The 22907-nt window shown below is 33.2% G+C and overlaps 1 protein-coding gene across 8 annotated transcripts in view; it reads right to left on the reverse strand.

The window, feature by feature from the left end:
- The window catches only part of GALNT13 (polypeptide N-acetylgalactosaminyltransferase 13), a 588430-nt gene that overhangs the window by 322476 nt on the left and 243047 nt on the right, over nt 1–22907 (reverse strand). For all 8 annotated transcript variants that reach the window (XM_032755681.2, XM_032755686.2, XM_032755680.2 and 5 more), the window contains one exon: nt 6846–7014. In XM_032755681.2, the coding sequence (XP_032611572.1) occupies nt 6846–7014 (169 nt within the window). The remainder of the gene's footprint in view (nt 1–6845; nt 7015–22907) is intronic.

A 22907-nucleotide genomic window follows, 5' to 3' on the forward strand; every position in this document is an offset into this window, starting at 1 on the left:
ATTCCATTGAAATATATATATTCCATATGTATATCTATATTCCATTCAAATATATATATATTCATTCCATTCTCTAATGTAATACCGTATCTCTTAGTTTTCATTGGTACACAATTAGGTTCCGATAAATGCTGAAAATATCAACTTTAGAAAGTCAGAACATAGAATGGTGGTTGCTAGGGGCTGAGGAAATGTGGAGTTCCTGTTTAATGGCTGTAGACTTTCAGTTTTACAAAATGAAAATAATGCTAAAGATTCATTGCACAACAATGTAAATTCACTTATAGGGAAGAGAACAACCTTTCCTCTACCTTCTTAGGTTCTATAACCGGGGCTTGTGAATTAAACTAACAAAAAACAGATTAACCGGAAAAAAGGCATACATATTTTATTTGATTATAATCATTTGATTTTCACATGAACAGAGACCTTCATAGAAAAGAAGTGAAGACCCAAACAAGTAGTTACACTCAGTGGGTTTATACGGCATTTCAAAAAAGAGTGATAAATTGTGGAGAAGTGGCAAGACAAAGGAAAAGGGTTTGGGGCTTCTAAGGTGGGAAACTCTGTAATGTAGGAGGGAAACTAACGGATAATAAAGGTTATTTAGTGAGATTTGTTTATGCTGGCTTATCTTGACAGCATTTCTATTCCTGCTAATAAAGATTGCTCTTCTCCTCCTGGTATGAGAGTGGAGGATGCTTTTGTAAGTCATATGTATGCCCTACTTTTAGGCAGATGGGGAAGAGTAGAGAGGTTTCCTGTGCCTGCTTTTCCTTAATTGCCTTCAGCTCAAAAGGATCTTTATGCTAAATTTGCATATTTTAGGGTAGCATATTCTGATGTCCTTTATACTTAACACTACTTAACTATGCGCTTTAAAATAGTGAAAATGGAAAATTTTATGTTATGTATATAACACCACATTATTTTTAGAAGTTGAAGGTAGTAGTGTCAGAAAATTAAATTACATAAGGAAACCATGGAGGGGTAGTTCAAGTGTAAATAAAGGTTATGTGGCATGTTTTCTGCATACAGTGTACTTAAATGTATCCCCGAGAACATGCCTAGACATGTGTTACTCTACTTTCTTATTTGAAAGGAAACTTACAGTGTAACAGTATTATTATCCCCCAAATGATAATAATACTTATATCCACATTCCTCAAGTGTGTGTGTATATATGTGTGTGTATGTGTATGTATGTGTGTGTATATATGTGTGTATGTATGCATGTGTGTGTGTGTGTGTATATATATATATACATACATTGTGCATACGTAAACATACAGGCATTCTAACATACCACTTTTAATTTGGATAGTGAAATTAATTCTACACATGAGCACATTACATAAATCAAATTATTAAAGAAATTATTATTATCTTCACAGGGAAGATTTTTACCAGCATAAAAATGTTGCATTAATTCTCAAATTAAAAAGAAAAGATGTGGAACAGAGATTGGAAATCCAATTAATATTCTCATTTTCTATTTCTCCTTTGTGCAATCAATGCTACATTTATCATATTTTAATTTATGGGAAAGGCAAACCTTATAAATGAACATGTACTCATGAGATTGAGCACAGAAAAAATATATACTATGTCTTATTCCTACTTAATGTAGTAAATAAATTCTTTGTCCTTTGAGAGCAACTTATTCAAAATTTGTATGCTACAGCTCCTCTTCCACTAATAATGTAAGGCTGCTAGAGTCTTTTCCTCTTATCGACTTGAAAGTGTGCATGTGTAAGAAGCAGTTATTTGGCCTAGGATATAAAAAGCTAAAATAAATTTCCTATTTTCTCAATTTTTTCCTGATGAGAAATATTTAAATGCTAGCTGCATTATAACCTTCAAAAAAAACTCAGTACCAGCCCTTGACGTGTTATTAAATGACTGAATTCAAGTAAATGCTAAAGAACTTTAGGTTAAAAGCCAAACAAAATGACATCTATTTGTTTACTTTCTGACATCGGAAGTATTTAAACCCTGCTCTTCTGAAATCCAAAATATATAAATTTACAAATCTTACCCCCATAATTGATGAGAAACATGCTAACAAATCTCTAATGCTGAGCCATTAGTTAATAGTCATTTTTCTCAACATTCTGAATCAGATAGGTTATTAAGACATTTACTTTAAAAAATTTTATTTGTGGGGGAATGGGCAAAGGAGAGAGAGGGCTGATTACAGCTGTCTAAAATTTTATTTATACAATAAAATTTATATGTAAATTTATATGTAAATTTTTAGTTTATCTATACATGTAAACTAAACATACATATATATATATATGTAGAGAGAGAGAGAGAGAGATATGGAGAGAGACTACATAAGTATCCCAGAAATGAAGGGCCTTCAAGAAGGTAAAACATTGCATAAATCTGCCCTTAATTGTACTTAAAATATAAAAGTAACAATTTCTTTGTAACTAGCATCTTATATCAAAAAAATAGGATTACATACTAATGTGTTGCATGTATTAAAAAATTAAATACTTTAAGTAAATTTTTACAAATATTTAAACATTCCTAGGGATAGATATTACAGAACAGAACTTCAATTTGTCTTGATGGTTTTTCACAACTGCCTCCAAAAAAAACTATTTTTACCTAGTCTGTTCTCTGTGTAAACATAGGATATATGCTTAGATTTATTCCCTGAATACATTTTCCAATATTTGTAAATTGATATTAACGTCAAACGTAACATTAAACTTTTTGGACAATTTTCAGAATTTAGCCAAAATAGTTTAAAGGTATAACGCAGTAAAATATGATTAGATATTTGAATGAATTCACAGTTTGGATGACTCAGACGCTTTCTAAGTATCAACTCAAGTTGTCCACTAAAATAAATTCAGCTTCTTCTTAAATTAATTATTTTAGAATCCTATTCTTTTTACATCTTTACATAATTTACATCAGTCATCACTTGTGCTAGCTTAATGTATCTATATCTTTTTAAGATATAGTTATCCAAAAACTGAACTGTAACTGGCATATAATCAAATTATAAAAATATTTTCTAGATCAAATGAGTATTAACATTTCTAAATCTTTTAAATAACAGTTTGGATATGTGACTCATGGTAAGTTTTTCAACATTAGTTGTTCCCAGGCAGTCCCACAATTGAGTCATTCAAGATGACTTGCAAATGTCCCTGGTAAACCTCATACACTGTGACTTGTCTAGGAATTTTGGATGGTATTACTGTTTTCATACTTATAACATACACTGTAGTTTTATATAAAAATAAAATGAAAAGTTATTTCATTAATATTATTTCAGAGACTATTTGTAAAATATGAAAATTCAAGCAATAATAACCACAGTATATACAGGATTTTAGGTACTTTACATGCTAAGTAAGTTGAATATTCATTTAAAATGTTGGATTGCTCCACAGTTTAAGACTTACTCATAAACTTAGTATGCTAAGGGATCCTTTTTTTCTTAGACTAAGACAACAAACTAGAGCTAAGAGATTCTTTTTTTTTTTTTGAGACAGAGTCTCACTCTGTCACCCAGGCTGGAGTGCAGTGGCACAATCACGGCTCACTGCAACCGCTGCCTCCTGGGTTCAAGCGATTCTCCTGCCTCAGCCTCCTGAGTAGCTGGGATTACAGGCGTGGGCCACCACACCTGGCTAATTTCTGTATTTGTAGTAGAGACAGGGTTTCACCATATTGGCCAGGCTGGTCTCAAACCTGTGACTTCAGGTGATCCACCCGCCTCAGCCTCCCAAAATGCTGGGATTACAGGTGTTAGCCACTGTGCCCGGCAGAGATTCTCAAAAGAAAAAAAAAATCACTGGCTATGAATATTTTAAACATTAGCTCAATGAAGACTTACTTTTTTTTTTAATTCATGGTTCTGATTTATTTGTATTCTGACAGTTGAAAGTCAAGATTTTTTAAAAACTTGAAATAGTGTTTACCTAGTTTTCTGGAATATATAATTATCATAGCCTCTCATTTTATCACACTACAGCAGAGGTCCCTGGGGCTGAGGACCAGTACTGGTCCCGGCCTGTTATAGAAACCCAGCCACACAGCAGGAGGTGAGCTGCCTGAGAGCAAGCATTATCACCTGAACTCAGTCTCCTGTCAGATCAGCCGCTGCATTAGATTTTCACAGGAGCACAAACCCTATTGTGAACTGCACCTGCGAAGGATCTAGGCTGTGTGCTCCTTATAGAATCTAATGCCTGATCAACTGAGTTAGAATAGTTTCATCTTGAAATCACCCCCAACCCCCAACCCACCACCTCCAAATCTGTAGAAAAATTGTCTTCCACAAAACTGGTCCCCAGTGCCAAAAGGTTGGGGATCATTGCACTACAGCATACTACAGCATATAAAACAAAGTAATAAATGCAATGTTTAAACATTATAAACTTAGCATCTAAAATGCTTAAAATTGCTTTGAAGACTATGTTTATTGTACATATTTTTTGTATATGCTTATTGTATATACTTTTAAATGTATCTATATACAAACAAGTATATACACACACACACACACACATACATACAGGACTACATGTAAAATTATTTTTACTTAATAATTTGCAATGCACAAATTTAATATTAAATGTTGAACTATTTCCTAGGGACCAAAAATGTCCACAATATGTAATTACTTGTGATTTTGTTGAGAGAGACATTTCAAAAGTATACAATGGTTGTGACAAAGCAGTTACTAAGATACCAAATAAACCTCTGACAATTACGAGCCCTGGAATCTCAACAAGGTTTTCTTTTTTCTTTTCATTTCTTTTTCTTTTTTTTTTTTTTTTTTTTTGAGACAGAGTTTCACTTTTGTTGCCCAGGCTGGAGTGCAATGGCAAAATCTCAGCTCACTCCAACTTCTGCCTCTCAGGTTCAAGCGATTCTCCTGCCTCAGCCTCCTGAGTAGCTGGGATTACAGGCATGCATCAGCATGCCCAGCTAATTTTGTATTTTTAGTAGAGATGGGGTTTTACCATATTGGTCAGGCTGGTCTTGAACTCCTGACCTAAGGTCATCCACCTGCCTTGGCCTCCCAAAGTGCTAGGATTACAGTCATGAGCCACCAAGCCCAGCCAAGGTTTTCATATTATATGAAGTAATTCAGAAAGAAAAAAATAAGAGTCAGTAAATATGATGCTAATATCATGACACAGTAGTGTAATGTAGCCCACTAGAGGTGGCAAATTTTATTTGCATTAATTATGTTCTATTGCATGTAGAGAAAAATCATTAAGTGCTCAAAAGAACAATTTCTATTTACATGGAAGTGTGTCCTGGAGCATATTTGTAAACTTGGAGATTTTCTAAAATCTCAAGACACATCTTTTATTAATGCCAAGAGTTTGCTTTACAAGGACCATATATTAGAATTACAATTCTGCCACTAAATACTTTCATTTTATTACATCTGTTTAAAACATGTTCAAGTATCTAGAGCATAGCTTACAGTTAATCATATCAAAGCTGAATTTTTCAACATCATTTTTCGTGCAATATTATTTCCAAGTGCCTATTTCTTCCATAGCTGATAATTAAGCATTCTAATTATAAACAGCAGTATAAATTGCTGGAAACCATAATAAACCACTTTTATAGGGTCAAAGAGTCATATAGACAATGAGCTATTTTTATGCTGGAATAGCAATGCAGGTATACTTTTTATAAGCAAAGTATATGGGCCTTTTTATGCAGTAAGGCAAATACAGCCATGCATTACACAATGACAGATCACATATATGATGAGAGTCTCATAAGATTATAATGAATCAGAAAGATTCCTATTGCCTAGTGATGTTTTGATGATCCTGACCCTGAATAGACCTAAGCTAATGTGTATGTTTGTGTCTTCGTTTTTAAGAGAAAAATTTAAAAATTACATTAAAAACGGAAAAAATAATAAGGATATAAAGAAAGAAAATATTTTATAGCTGTATAGTATGCTTGTATTTTAAGCTAAGTATTAATACTAAACAGCTTAAAAGTGAAAAAAAATCAAGACTTTATGAAGTAAAAACATCACAGTAATGTAAGGTTAATTAATTACTGAAGAAAGAAATTTTAAAAATAAATTTAGTATAACCTAAGTGTATAGTGTTTACAAAGTCTACAGTAGTGTACAGTAATGCCCTAAGCCTTCACATTCACTACACACTCACTGACTCACCCAGAGCAACTTTCAGTCCTGCAAGCTCCATTCCTGCTACTTGACCTATACAAGTATACAAATTTTTATCTGTTACACCATGTTTTTACTATACCTTTTCTATGTTTAGATACAAAAATACTTAACATTATGTTACATTTATCTCTAGTGTTCAGTACAGTAATCTGCTGTACAGAGTTACAGCCTAGAAACAATAGGCTACATTATATAACCTAGAAATGTAGTAGTCTTTACCATATAGGTTTGTGTAAGTACACCTACGATGCTTACACAATGACAAAATTGTCTAATGACACATTTTCCAGAACATTTCTGCAGTGTTAAGCAACATACAACTGTAATCTATTAAAGAGCATATTTGCTCTGCATCTGGTATGATAAAGAAAGCAAAACAAAACAACAACAAAAAACATCTCACATAGAAAAACCTGTTTGGCCTGAGTATTTTGCAGCATCTTTGCAAGTAACGTATTTTGCTTTGCCAGGAAAGAAAATAGTTCATCTTTTTCAGCATATGCACGCACAATAAATTCCTGCTATGTGGTAGGTAATCAGAACCACACATTGCTAGAATTGATATAATCTGAGTTAGCTGAAGTTCTGAGATTCTGAAATATGTTGATTATAAATATAAAAGATTATATAACAAATGTAAACTTACCCTTCTAATCTTACATCTGGCAGACTTCTATTAAGGGCAATCAAATCACTGGCCATAAGGTTAAACTGATTGATTTTAAACAGCTCTTTCATTTTCTCCTGGTCATCTTTAGGAATCAACACAGCTTTTCCCATTTCTCCTGGCCCTTCTTGGTTTCTTGAAATAACAGCTGTAAGACATACAGAAATACAGACATACATACAAACACACAGATAATGAACTGAATAAATAAACTTGTGTGTCTAATTAGATTCTGAAGCATATTATTTACATACAGGTTTTATAATGATCAAGATTTTACTGATCATAAACCACACACTCTGCTAAAGAAAAACATCAATTCTGCATATTATCTTCCAAGTTTAGGCAAATTATATGATGACTAAACATTAAGACAATAATTCTAAACAGTACAAAATACCAAATCTTAAAACTTCTGTCATACATTTAATACACTTATTAGAGAAAAATGAAGTTGAACACTAGGCAGACAAAATAATGCAAAATAAAAGAACTTTAAAGAATACTAAGATTAATTTATTTTCACATCCAATTAAATGTTTTGATATTTCACATATCTACTGCCATTACATCTTTATAAAGGCAAACAAAACTAATAAGGCTTAATCCCATAATAATTTAATTCTTTTGTCAAAACATTTTGGATTGTGTCAAAAGAAGCTTCATAGTGGTGACACATAACTTCAAATGTCAAGTTGAATTTGGATACTATGTGCTCTATAATTGAAACTTCACAACAATATTCTGGGCTTGAATATTCATGAAGAGAAGGCAGGATTTGATATATAGGCTAATTTTCTCGCCACTTCTCCCAAGTTATCACTACACTAAAGTCCCTTCTAGATCTAAAGTATATGTTTCAAGGTGTGTGTGTGTGTGTGTGTGTGCGCGTGTGCACGTGTGTGTGTGTGTGTTGCCTACACATACCTGTATGCATGGTAATATATAGTAATAAGACAAAGTGCCAGTTGGCCCAAATGTATCCTGAAGTTACTCTTCACAGTGATATCAAATTAGGTTAAAGTGAAAGGAATGTGGTTCTGGTCTTGACTCTTCCAATGTTTTGCTATATTATAGTCCCTAACACATTAATCTTACTGAGTTTAATTTCCACATAAATTAAAAGGCACATATTTATGCACAGCATACCTTGAAATTCTGAAAAGAAATAAGGACTATAATGCATATAAAAATAATTTTTAAGTTAGAACATTTCATTAAAAACATAAATTCTAAAATAATGTATGAATATGGTAAAAACTAGGATAGAACACATCCAGCAAATTTTGCTCTGAGCTGACCATCATAGTCACAAAACAGCAAAATTGGTATTATTAGTATGAATACACAGTTGACCATCCCGTTGATGACTTTGTAATGGCATGAGTCAAACTATATAAGAGAATAGGCATCTCTAAGGACCTTTAGATACGGGTAAAAAAAAGTGATTGGCCTTGAAATCCTCTCACATATATAAAAATAGAACTGGAAACACTGAATATGGAAAAAAATATGTATTCAATTTCTAACTATTTAAAAAGTTGTCATCGAAATAAAGTTTACAAAGATTATCATTCACTTTAAAAAGCAAAAATAGAAATAATGGCATAAATTTTATGAAAAGGTATATTTTTCTAAATTTAAGAAATAAAATTCCAATAAAAATAATTTTCTTTAGGTGTTAGTATATGTAATATCCCTAAACTCAGATGACATTATTGGATTTGGCTTTGGATGAATTTGTGATGTTGGTGAGACAATGACATTAAGGTATCTTTCATTTCTAAGATTAAAAAAAATTTTTAGTCTACAGAAAGTATTAAATGAATTACTATGTGGCTTCTCTGTGAGTCTTTCTGATTCTGAAATAAGAACACAAACAGGTGACATGAGAACTCCTATTAACCATAAATATTCAGTTTAGGTTTTTTTTTTTAACTTATTTTAGACTGTAACTTTAATTCCATAAAAAAGAGATAATTTTTCCCTGGTATAAAAATATTCTGATTCTTAACATTTTGAAAATTTGTGATTCCTTTGAATGGTTAAATAATTTGGGGTACATTTAAAAAAATAATTTTTGGAAATTAAGAAAGCAATTCCCTGTTTACAGTTGTTTACAATATCTTTGTAGGGGAACAAAACCTTCTTTATCCTCTTACATTCTGTGGTGATCTAAGAATTAAACTGGCATAATACAGATTAATAGGAGAAGAGCACACAAATGTATTTTTATGTGTACACAGGAGTCTTCAGAAGGAAAATGAAGGTCAAAGAATCTTTTAGGCCCAAAAGCTTATATATCATTTTAAACAAAGAATAATAAATTGTCAGTAAGTGATAATACAAAGGAGATTTAGGTAGGGAGCTAGGGGCAGTAAATTGTGGGTTAGTAACTAGGAAATATATGGGGAAAACTATGAGGAGATTAGGGTCACTTTAGTAAGCTTGTTTGCATAAGTCCATTCCAGTGTTGACTCCTAACTTCTGGTGATGAGAATAATTTTTGCTTTCTAATACGGTGGGAAGGGGTGGGGGGATTTGTATCATGGGAAACTTTGTGACCTTCTTTTAGGTGAAACGGGGAGATCAGAAACAGCTTCCTGCATGTGCTCTTTCTTAATAAAGAGCCTGTAGCTTAAAATAACCCATATGACAAAGTGGCATATTTGGGGGTGCATGTTCTGATCCCTTTCACCATCTGTAAACTGATAAAAAGACATGCTGCAGAGAAAGTCACCATAATCAACACAATGCTTCCACGACTAGGAAGCAGATAGGATTAAAATTTCGCTCTGTGGAAAAGACATGGGCTCAACTCTAAAATCTTAAGCTATGAAGGTCAATTTAAAGCACACAGAAGTATTTGATATTTGCAATATATTCAAAGGCATGACAGTTTTATTTTCACATTATGTAAGTTATAGTTTTGTCAGTGGTAGCAGGAGTAATTGTGCTATGTTTTGGTATCATAATCAATAAAATTAAAACGGTCATAAACAGTGTCCGTATACCTAGGACTACTTGCAAAAACACGTAGTCATTCTCCTAATTATTCTCAGTTTCTTAGTGGAGAATGGGTAACAACTTAAAAGAATATCAGGTTAAGTGTCTTCTCCCCAGAGTTAAATACATTTTTCTGTAACAGTTTCTAATGAATATATATTTGACATTTTAAAAATGTGTGTGTGTGTGTGCATGTGTGTGTGTGTGTGTGTGTTTCCTGTGTGTAAGCAGATCTATTGGTGTTTTTCACTTTGCTCAAGCAAAAAGAATGCTAAGTAATTATAGTGGGGAACCAGCCTTTTACCTTTTCTGGCTTTTACCTGGAGGAAGGCATCTTACCAGAAGAAAACACTTTTCTAATTCTTCAAATAGCATAAATAACAAATGGAAAAGAATAAGCAGTGGGGTTTTGTGACTTATCGCTGATCTTAAGCACCTTTAAATATCAGTTTCTATACATTTTTCTCACCTGTTGATTTCCTTTACGTAGCACACACACACAAAAACTCATGTACTCACAAAATATCATGATTCCCCATAGTCAAAGGAAAAAAAAAACTTGCCATTTAAATATGTGTACTACTTATCTACTCTAACAGGCAAATGTAATGCAGAAGGCAAGTAAATCTACAGTGTGTTTTTTTTATTGTTTATTTGAATATGGATGAAATGTTCAAATGCCAAAGCTGGTGTAGACCTCAAAAAGAGATTATTATGCTATGAGCTATTTTCTTCCTAATTATATAGCGAAATTATTAAAAAAAATAATTAATTTGACTCAAAATGACATTATAAAGCTTTTAGAAATATGATAAAACCAGAATCATTTTATACCTTTCATTTTCTTTAACACAGAACCTACTTTAAAAATTTAATTTACATTTATTTTAATCTTAGAATTCCCAGTGATAAAGAAGATGATCATATTATAAACAAACCAACTGATAAATCTACCAAAAAGAACACTATTTATCAATTGCATTATTTGCTTATGTATATTACATTGTGAACATTTTCTTATTTGCAGAATTACCCCTTTATTAATGAGCAGTGTCTCTTTGAAAAAAGAGAAAAGAACTAGACTATATCTAGGAAAAAGCTTGAAGCAAAGACAAACAACAAAAAACATTTCAAGTTGATTGATTTTAAAGTAATGATTTTATTCTGTTAGAGAACATAGTACTATGTGATGAATAATGGTACAAGCATAACATTGAATCAAAATCTAAATAATATCTCATATGCCTTGTTTGTCAAAAAAACTTTCAAATTGTATTTCTATTCTCAGATCTACTCAGTTGTTAATTTCTGTATATTTTCCTTTAAAATCTTTCTTTTCATTGGCATTGTAGATCTTTCACTTTCATTACTTCCAATTTTACAATTGTAATAATTTAAAAACACTGACTTTAAGTCCTTCTCATATTTGAATATTCATACTCTGCTACCAATAAATCAATTTCCCTAAAACAATGCTTTTGCTCTTGTCAATCAATCATCTGTTTATAGACGACTCAGAAGATAAGAAAACCATACTGGTTTTTCCACCAGCCCTCCACCACAAAAACCACTTTACCCTCCACTCACCATTACCCAGATCATGCTCTTTTGCCAGTCCAAAGGCTCTAGTTTATCAAGGATAATTATTTGAGTAATTGCTTTTTTCATTGTCTTAAAAGAGGTGGGGATTTCTCTATGTTACCTAGACTGAAGTGTAGTTTCATGGTCACAGCTCACTACGACCTTGAACTTCTGGGCTCAAGGGATCCTCCCTCCTTAGCCTCCTTGAAAAGCTGACACTACAAGAACCCACCAGCACACGTGGCTCAGGGTTAATTCTTAACAAAATAAGGGGATTCAGTATATACTTGCTTTGGCCCATTTCTCTTAGAAACAAAAATAGAATTTACATGTCAATATGATAGTTAACCTATAAATTAAACAACTAAATTTATTCTATTTAATGTATGACAAGTAGAAATTCATTTAGCATCCCTTTGAAAATAGACTATATACAACTTTTATAAATCTGAGACATCTGACAATAAGATTTGTTTTTCATTTTTTATGTAGAAAGTTGTAAATAGCAAGCCCCGGCTGCATCAAGTCTAGCGTATATTAGCTACTATTTCTCAGAAGGGTGTCATCTATTAGATAATCAATAAGGTAGCATTTTACAACAGCTAGCTAAGAGAGATTATCCACAGAAACAAGAGAACCCTGATCACCAACATTTTTTTTTACTCAAAATATATTATTTTTATGATAAAAATAATGCACGCTCATTTACAAGAATGAAGGTAGGCAGGAAGGCAGGCAGGCAGACAGGAAGAAAGCAAAGGAGAAAGCCACTATAGAAAAACAGTGAAAAATCAATTAAACTACTGCTTGAATGAACAGTCAGCAATAATCTGTACATAAACATACATATGTATTTAAAATAGGACCATTCATACATGCCGAATTTTATAATTTCATTCAACATTATTGTACATGCCAATTTGTTGTTTGTTTTTTGAGACAGAGTCTCCCTCTGTTACCCAGGCTGGAGTGCAGTGGTGCGATCTCAGCTCACTGCAACCTCCACCTCCTGGGTTCAAGTGATTCTTGTGCCTCAGCCTCTTCAGTAGCTGGAATTACAGGTGCCCGCCACCATGCCCAGCTAATTTTTGTATTTTTAGTAGACACTGGGTTTCACCATGTTGGCCAGGCTGGTCTCGAACTCCTGACCTTAGGTGATCTTTCCGCCTTGGCCTCCCAGACTGCCGGGATTACAGGCGTGAGCCACCACGTGCAGCCTGTACATGCTAATTTTTATCATTTAAGAAACATTTGTGGAAACCTTTCCAAATAAATATGTGAATCCACACTTATTTTCTAATGGCTGCAAAATATTCCAAAGTTTGGATATACCATCATTTATTTAACCAATGCTTTTTCTTTGAATATTTATGTTGTTTTCAATCACCTCTATTATAAACAGCAATGAAATTAATATTCTTCCTTATGTATACATCTTTGTAAATTTGCCTGAAAATACCTTTTGAAAAAGTAGTGGAAATTTAATGGGTGAACTGAAAATTAACCATGCTGTATTAGAATTATTCCTTTTCTCATCTCTTTGACTTCCTGTATATTTCTTTTGCCAGAAAGTTCTTTCAACCTCTGATCCCTCAAATAATCCCTGTTCATCTCTGAAGACCAATTTCAACTTTCAGGTAAGATAACTCTTTTATAATTTTATAGCTCTTTTTTACATTATTCCATTATACTTTTCATAATGTTGCAATTCCATTTTTTGTATGTTATCACAGAGATTCTAACTATTGAACTAATGTAGTTGTTGTTCCTCTTGGACACATAGCTATGTAACATTTTCCAGCCTGCCCTGCAGTTACGTGTGGTCCTTAACTGAGAATAGAAATGATATGTGTCAATTCAAGGCCAGGCTCATAAAAACTTCCCATGTGTGGTTCTCCATGTACTTTCCCCTGCTGTAACAACTTTGGAAGCCAGGTGTGGAAAACAGCAGTCGACATTACCAGCAGTAACCTAGATGTCTGAATCACTGCTTAGAAGAGAGCCATTTGCTCATGAGAAATATCCATTGTAAAATTTACATGAAAAACAAAACAAAACAACTGTATTTTGCTAAACCATTAGAATTTTGGGTCTATTTGTTATACTTGTCAGTGTTATTTTTATTAATATAATTATTTCATTCCTCCATTTAGTCTATGAGCCTCACCAAAGCATTTTGCATTAATTATGGCTCATCCCAGTACTTGCCACTGTCCATTCAATCAGTGAATAATTTTTTTAAAGTAGAAGGCAATTTGTAGACAATCTAGTTCTATTATCAAAAGACTGATGAAAAAGTAATTAGAATAGAGGTTTTTAACGTGGGTTTTCCCCATCTCAGATATATATAAAATGGTCTGTTATGTTACTGAAAAAAAGTTAGATGAATTGAGTTGAGATTACTATATGTATAGACATTATAAATAAATTGATATGTGTTAATACAAGCTCCAAAATCTTTAATCATAGCAACTCACAATGAAAATGTGTGGAGACTATGGTCTTAATGGGTTTAATTAGATCACAAATTAGATCATAAGTAGAGATTTAACAAATCACCATTTAAATTTTAAAAGTCCATGATTAATTTATTTCAATGCCCCAATAATAACTTTTAACAAAAATAATATTTTGTATAACTACTACAAAGGAGTCTCAACAATACCTCAACACAAACTGGGGCTTATTAAATATTGTCAGCTATTTGCTGCACAATCACTGATCACTTATTCTGCCTTTCCTGCTCACAATCTCTTCCTAAATAAGATATTTAAATAATTTCACCATTTAGTTTAGATGGAAGGTTATATGCCAAAGCCAATAGGCACTACAGTGGATGCCCACATTACACCTTCCCATACTATTCTATACAAGCAAATGAATCATAGCTTGTAACTTATGACTCAGAAATTCCTTTTAAAAATATATTCTAAAATATATATAGATTTGTCCAAAGATTTACCTGCATACATGATTTTTTTTTTTTTTTTGAGACAGAGTCTTGCTCTGTCACTCAGGCTGGAGTGCAATGGCGTGATCTTGGCCCACTGCAACCTCTGCCTCCCTGGTTCAAGCAATTCTCCTGCCTTAGTCTCTCAAGTAGCTGGTATTACAGGCATGTGCAAGCATGCCCAGCTAATTTTTTTTTATTCATTTTTTATGTTTAGTAGAGACGGGGTTTCACCATGTTGGCCAGCTTGGACTTGAACTCCTGACCTCAGGTGACCCACCCGCCTCAGCCTCCCAAAGTGCTGGGATTACAGGCATGAGCTACTGCGCCCAGCCCTGCATACATGATTAAAGTAGCTTGTGTATGCATGCGTGTTTGTGCATGGATCCCATTATAAGTGTATATATCATCACCCCCACAAATATCTTACATACAGTACTGTATAAATTGTGTTGCATTCATATAAGAAAACTATGCAGTGATTACAATGACGCATAGAAGAATATTTAATGATGTGGGAGATGTTCATGTTATACTAAGTAAAAAAAAGGATTATAAAACAACGTTATAAAATAAGCCTATTTTTGGAAAAACAAAAGTTAAATGAAGTATATGCATATATCAGCAATGAAGATTAGCAGTGGTTCATTTAAAGGGCCTTTTACATCTTTCTTTTGCATTATCTATATTTTCTAAATCAATACATTACCTACTATGATGGGTAATATTGAGTGTCAACTTGATTTGTTTGGATGAAGGATGCAAATTATTGTTCCTGGGTGTGTCTGTGAGGGTGTGGCCAAAGGAGATTAACTTTTGAATCAGTGGACTGGGAAAGGCAGACCCACCCTCAATCTGGGTGGGCACAATTTAATCAGCTGCCAGCGTGGTTAGGTAAAAGCAGGCAGAGAAATGTGGAAGGGCTATACTGGCTGAGTCTTCCAGTCTTCATCTTTCTCCTGTACTGGATGCTTTCTGCCCTTGAACATGGTACTCCAAGCTCTTCAGCTTTTGGGCTCTTGGACTTACATCAGTGATTTGCAAGAGGCTCTCCGGCCTTTGGCCACAGTCTGAAAGCTGCACTGTTGGCTTCCCTACTTTTGAGGTTTTGGGACTCGGACTGGCTTCCTTGCTCCTCAGCTTGCAGACAGCCTATTGTGGGACTTCACCTTCTGATCATATGAGTCAATATTCCTTAATAAACTCCCTTTTTATATACGCATCTATCCTATTAATGCTGTCCCTCTAAAGAACCCTGACTAATATACCCACTAGGATAATTTTAGCTACGTATTAACGAAAAATCTGGTTTCAGTGAAAATGAATATAACCTGGCTTTTATAGTGACAGGTACAAAGTGGAGTCAGTATATGTAGGGGTATGAAAAAGAAAGGATCAGAGTTCCATAGAAAGACAGTTTCTTAATGGACATAAGATGAGAAGCGGGGAGAGGAGAACCTATAAAGAAATACCATTTGTTCTAGGATATAAGTTCCTCACAGGAAATTCATTACAATTTACAGATAAGGAAAATACTTAGTAGCTGAGAAAAAACAACTAGCAAGGTCCTTGTTTCCTTTTTAGGGAAAAGCACACTCCTATATTACTATAAAAATGTTTACCACTCCTTTCACAATCATCCTTATAATACATTCTACTAATACACATTAAGCTCATACTCTTCTTATATACAATAAGAGGTTGTTTGGCACATGTTACAGTCACAAATGTTTCCTGGAAACCATTGACCCAACTTTTAAAGTGTTCACTAAGGTAATAAAATTATGCTGAAATATGAAATTATTTTCTTATTCATTAAGAATGAGCTTCCTCAATAAAAAGTATTTAAAAGGCCCTTATCTTGCAATGGCTCCAGTAATAGCCTTTGTTTCAGCTTTATACAGGAAATATCCTTATCTTCCCCATTCTTCCCATTTTGCCAAAAAAAATTTTTTTTGAAATAACCATGAATTCTTTGGAAACAAAAGCACCAGTCTGGCTACTGGATGTTTTGAGAAGCCCTTTGGAAGAGGACATCTTAAGTAAAACAAGAGCCATTTTACAGAAGCTCTTTACATAATCCAATATTCATTATGAGTTATTCCACAGATAGAAAATAGTAAGCTTTGAGCAGCCTGCAGTATATCATCACATATCTGGATTCATCATGTTTGAAAAATATACTCACTTTTGTCATAAAGAAAAGAGTATTGCATTCATTGACTATACATCTAGTTAGGAAGTGGACATATATTTTTAAAATAATTTCTGGATGTAACATTTTATTTATTATAAACTTTCATAAAATATCTAACAGAGCTCCAAACATTAATTTAGTCACAGAAAACATGAGGCAAGTATTAGCAGTCTCTAACAAGTCCTTTTTTGAAGTAAAATATATATATATATATCTTTCACAAAATTTGCAATTACGAATTATCAATAAAATAATACTGGACTAAGTGTGAACAGAAAAATGGATCACTTCAAATACTCTAAAGTATTTTAAGTTATAAAATTAAATCTACTGCTGGACTGTGAAACTTTGTTGAGGGCAGTTGTGCTGAATGCTATTTATTTGGCTCCACAGGCCTGACTGCACCATCTCCAGCTCTGTGCTCTGGGTTGCTGACCTCTATGTCCATACCAGCCAGGGTCCCTTTCCCTTTGACTCCTGGTTGGTAAGGCAATGACGCAGTATTAGGAGACAGAAGATGAATGAGGTCAAGGCATTTATTTCCATAGTTCTTCTCTGTGGGGTTGCTGAGGTTGGCTCTCTCAACCACAACTATAATTTTATAGGGAGTACCTTATGACCAGTTAATAAAGGAAGAAAAATTGCAAGCTTAGATTAAATAAGAATTCACCAATAATGCTAGCAACTGCTAGCAGTTGCTTCTTTATAACCCTACTGATGCATGGTCCTGCAAGTCAGTGAGTGAAAGGAAATCCTTCCATCAGGCAGAAAGTTAGAGGGGAAATTTGACCGAGCACTGTGTGAAGGGAGAGATGGCTTGAGGTAGGAACCTCAACTAACCCGTGAGCAGTAGCTAACAGGTTCACCAGCTGGTAAGGGAACTGCAAAGAACATGATTGGAAAATTGATCATCAGGAGATCTCATGGAGGAGTACATTAACAGTCCTCTCACAACAGGCCCCATGTTCATTAATCAATTAAAAGTGTTTGAGTATGAATTTGTAATAAATTATGTTTTCTGGGAATTAACATAGGTGTCACTTTAAATCAAAAATAGAAAATTAAAAGGTAAAATATAAAGATAAATATAAAGATGATATGTACCTTTACATATTATATATAATATATAAGGATATAAAAATAAAACAAAATAGTGTTTCATTTTTTCCACTTCAATGAAGCATCTTCCACATTTCCTGGGTTGCAAACCCCCTACTTTGAAAATTGCTATAGGCAAAGTGATGATAACACGCACTTTTACATGTCTCAAGACATTTCGCTGTTACATTGCATTGATTGTTATATAGGTATTATTTTATTTTAGTACTCACCTATTCATGCTGGGCATGGGGTTGACTTTCTTACTGATTATTATTACTGGCACAATATCAAGAAGAAGAAAAAATTACTGCATGACACTTCTGAGGGCCAAAATAGGGATAAAGTTCAAATGACCAGCATGCTTTGCTTTCTTTCCTGATAATCACATTGTCAGTTTTCATAGAATATGGTTTGCTAAGGTACTGTATCTATGCATGTACTCTGGTGTGTGTGGTAATTGGGATGGCAGGGATACAAAAACTATAAAAGATAGTTTAGGATGGTGAGGCACATACAGTGGAATCCTAAAAGTATAATTTGATTATTTAATTTTATATATTAATCAGAATCTATTGTTTGAGGTAGGTTTAAAATATCACTGATCTCCATGATGCTAAAAAAAAAAAAAAATAAGGCTAATAAATATTTGTAAGATTTGCACTTCCGAATGACTAGATGTAATTCTGAGAGGAAGCCCACATATTTTACCAGTAAATTCAGAAATATGAAATTATATAAATTATTCAATTTAGCTGTCAAATAATGGACCTAAATGTCTTATGACCTAAATGATTACTTGATTTTTAAATCAGATATTTTTCAGATGCTCTAGCAGCCATTTCAGGCTATCAAAATAAACTGATGTATACATGCTGTAAGAGGCATTGTAATTTGAATCGGAGCATTTTGATAATTTTTTTCATGAAGAAAATTTCTAGTGGAAGAAAAGAAAGCTCAATGTTCTACCAAAACTAACAGCTAACCTCAGTGATCACATATCTAATCACTACCTGCCTCCTACCATCACCCCTTATGTTTATGTTTTGGGCATTCCAACATTTTATTGACCATCTGTATAAACCAGCTGCTGATCTTTGTATTTACTCACAGTCATTATAAATCTTGCTGTTCATTATTAATTTACACTGGGTTTTGTGTTTTTCGTTGCCTCTGGACATTTTCTGTTAGTTAATACTAATAAAAAGAACCAGGATACTAATAATACACTATAAAAATGAAAACCTACTTTAATAATCAAAATAATTAAATTGAATGTGCTAACTAAATAACGCAAGCATGCCATTAAAAATTAAAAAATTGGTCAGATACTATTCCTGATCTTTTTTCAAGTATTTAAATATTCTAGGAACTAAAATATTCAAAGCAATAAGTCAACACTTATTTAATAAGTGTTTACTGAGTATGCCAAAGAAATATGCTAGTTCCAAAACTTAATTGCTGTTATAAACATCAACACAAAGCTAAATTCCCAGTAGGTACATCTTTAAATGAACATACTCTTTCTTACAACTCATCAGACCTATATAGAACATTGTTAAATATACCCTGGCCTTTTTTATGTAAGCCTTGCTTTAATAAAATAATTTTGGTTACATCATAAGGTCAAGGGCATATTGTGTGTACTTACTTATGTAGAAAAGTTAAGATTACATTATAGAATAGTAAACCAATATGAAATAACAGAGTGCTCTAAGGATAAGTAATAAACTTGCCCTATTTATAGTTTCCTCTTAAAATCCTTAAAATTTTACCTGATTATATATAATAAACATATCATATATTTATGTATATACATATATGCATGCAGGTTTATATTTCTGCATATGTATGCAGAAATATATGCAAATCTAAAAGTTTGTGTGTGTGTATATGGATATATATATCCATATACATATATGCACATATACACATATATCCATATCCACACACACGTGTGGGTGGATATGGATATATATATGACTATATATATGACCATATATACCCATATATACACACACACACACACACCCAAACTTCTTCCTATATTTTTAGAAGGCCTAAAATCTCTTTATTGATACTCCTTTTTTTGTTTTATAATATTTGATGTTTCCTCTTCACCTCTTCACAACTACTTACGGAGGTACTTAATTTTCCTTACATAAACACTGCTAGTTTAAATCCTGTGCTACTTTAAACAAAATCAATGTGGTTTTCATTTACTTCTGAAGATTCTGCAATAATGTGTGACTTTCAAGATAACTATGAACCTTCTGAGGAATGTTTAGCGTGAATTTATTCAAGCAAGACAAAAGTAGTTTATTATGGCACAATAGCCTTCCAATGTCTAGAAATCAGTTAAGATCTCTACAGAAATACCTATCAGTGGTCACTTTTTAAAACAGCTTTAATATTTATTTATATTATGGGTTAATACTACCCATTAGGTACCATTGCAATTTATGCTTAGTAGCTCTTTATTCTTGCTACTGGGAAGGGTAAACTCTAATATATATCATTATATTGTTATATTTTCAGTTATTTAATATTTTCTCCTTGCATCACTAAAATAATTTGAATCTTTTTTAAATTTTATAGTCCAGAGACGTAAAAATAGCAATTAAAAATTATCTTTTAAAGTGCAGCTGAGTATTCTTTTAGAAATGACCTTTAAGATTGCTTATTGATCAAATATGGGTTCTTATTCCACTGCAGCATAATAAAAACATTATCATTATCCCTCAGATATTGTTGTTTTGCCTCATATCTCTATTTCTTCACGCTGGCCTCTTTTTTCCCATGTACTGTGGTATTTCATGCACTCCCATATGGGAGACCCCCAAGTGAATAAAAAAAGTCAACCTGGATTGGTACATGCATTGCATGTTAAGCCCACATTACCTTGCATTCTTCAAAAACCACATACATGTACATCTTATAGAATTAGAAAATCACAAAATCTCAAGATTGAGGATTTACCAGTCATTAATTTATTTCTTTTTTTTTTTTTTTTTGGAGACAGAGTCTTACTCTGTCGTCCGGGCTGGAGTGCAGTGGCGCGATCTCGGCTCACTGCAAGCTCCGCCTCCCGGGTTCACGCCATTCTCCTGCCTCAGCCTCCGGAGTAGCTGGGACTACCGGCGCCCACCACCACGCCCAGCTGATTTTTAATATTTTTAGTAGAGACGGAGTTTCACCATGTTAGCCAGGATGGTCTCCATCCCCTGACCTCGTGATCTGCCCACCTCGGCCTCCCAAAGTGCTGGGATTACAGGCGTGAGCAAACGCGCCCGGCCCATTAATTTATTTCTAATGCACAAACATGTTTTGATATAGAATTGTTTTGGCGCCAGTATTTTTTTTTTTTTTACTCTAGCTGTCCTTTAGTTACAAAATAAAGTTGAGTTTACCTTGCAATTCAGTTTTGCAAATTCATCTCCATGATTTTAGCAATCATTTATGATAATTCAAAAAGTAAAATTATGTGGTCTTGGGGAAAAGTAGATTGATGAAAGAACAGGGAAGGGAGAGTGATGCAATAAATTGCCTTTGTATCTTGAGTAACCACACCCAACTAAACAGAACCACATGATAGTAGCAACTTACTATTATTTTGGCTATTAACAGACCTCATGTTCTCCCTCCTGAATGGATATTCACCCACTGAAAAACAGTCATGGATCCCCAGGCTGAGGTATTACAGAAGGTAGATTGTATCCCTTGTAAGAAAGAATCTGAGGTCATTAAATGAAGGCATTCTACTCTTATAAAAAGATTTTTTCCTGGGACTTTAAAGCAAGCTATGAGTGGGGGTCCAAGGCAGAGCTGTAAAATTTAGTTTTCCTGTAGTTATTTACCAACCTCCATTCTTACTGGTCATCTTTTAGTGATTCACATTACAAAAAGGAAACAGGGAAGATGAAACCAAACTTCGTCAAGTTTAACAGTTAATTCATTAAGATTGACAAAAAATCTTTTTCCTTAGAGTTTTTCCATCCCTTCCTATTTTTTCCCATCTAATGAGAATGACTTATTGTCACCTTCTCTTTGCTCTGTCAGATCCCAGTGACTTATCAGGCCACTTTTTTTGCGTTTTTGCACATGCAGATTATCTAATTCATAATTTCCTTTTAAGTTTGCAGTAGCCTTTCAGTAAATAGTTCCAAGTTCTATTTTTATGTAAATTACACATTTAATTATAACTATTCAGATATAACTGAACATTAAGTTTTGGGAAAGATTAATTCAATTCAATTCAACAAGTATTTGTTGACTACTACTTGCCTGCTTCTATTTGTGATTCTTGGAGTATGCTAGTAAGAAAACTGACAAAACCTTTACCTTTATTTCTTGCATCTTAGCCTAAATATTAACATATTCCATAGCTCTACTTCACCTACCAAAAGTTTTCATTTTCTTCTCTGATATCCTTTCTCGCTAGTACCACTAGAAAATTTCAATAGCCAATTGTGTTACTATCCAACATATACAATAACGAAAGAGGTAACACTTATGCTGTGCTCCTGTGCTAGGCACTGTTCTAAAATGTTCCATATATTAACTCATTTAAGCTACATAACAAGTCTATGGGAAGGGCATTATTTATAATCATCTCAATGTGATAAAAGAGAAAGCCCCTTGTGCTCACTCATCTTCCAAGCTTTCCCAGTTACTAAGTGACATTCCAATGAAACCCAGGCAGCCTACCCTCAGAGTTTGTTATTAATATTTATCACTAAATGTTCAAAATCTCTCCAGAAAGGCTTGTGTAGTATTCCTTTTGATGTGGTTACTTTCATTATTTGTTCTATAGCAACCTAAAACTCAATTCAGAATCTAATCTAATCAAAACTATGGTATACATTTAACATTAATTTAAGGATATCACATTTCATTGAAGAATTTCAGAGCACAATATATTCTTAATCAATTTAACTTAACCTCATGGTCATTGATTCAAAACATCTCTAATACCAAACTGATTATTTTTCATATTAAATCAAAGAATCCATATCTATTAAAAATAATTAAATTTCCCTACAAGTGAGAGGTATGTAATATTACAAGAATAGTGTATATATTTTACTACTTTCTAATTCCATGACTTTTCTTGGTTGGAGTAGAAAACAGGTGGTCTAGACATCAAAAAATCAAAATATTTCATCCAATGAAAAGAAGTCATTTTTTAATAACTGTATAATTATTTCTG

Source organism: Hylobates moloch, unplaced genomic scaffold (assembly GCF_009828535.3).
Source record: "Hylobates moloch isolate HMO894 unplaced genomic scaffold, HMol_V3 SCAFFOLD_1, whole genome shotgun sequence".
NCBI classification, from domain to species: domain Eukaryota; kingdom Metazoa; phylum Chordata; class Mammalia; order Primates; family Hylobatidae; genus Hylobates; species Hylobates moloch.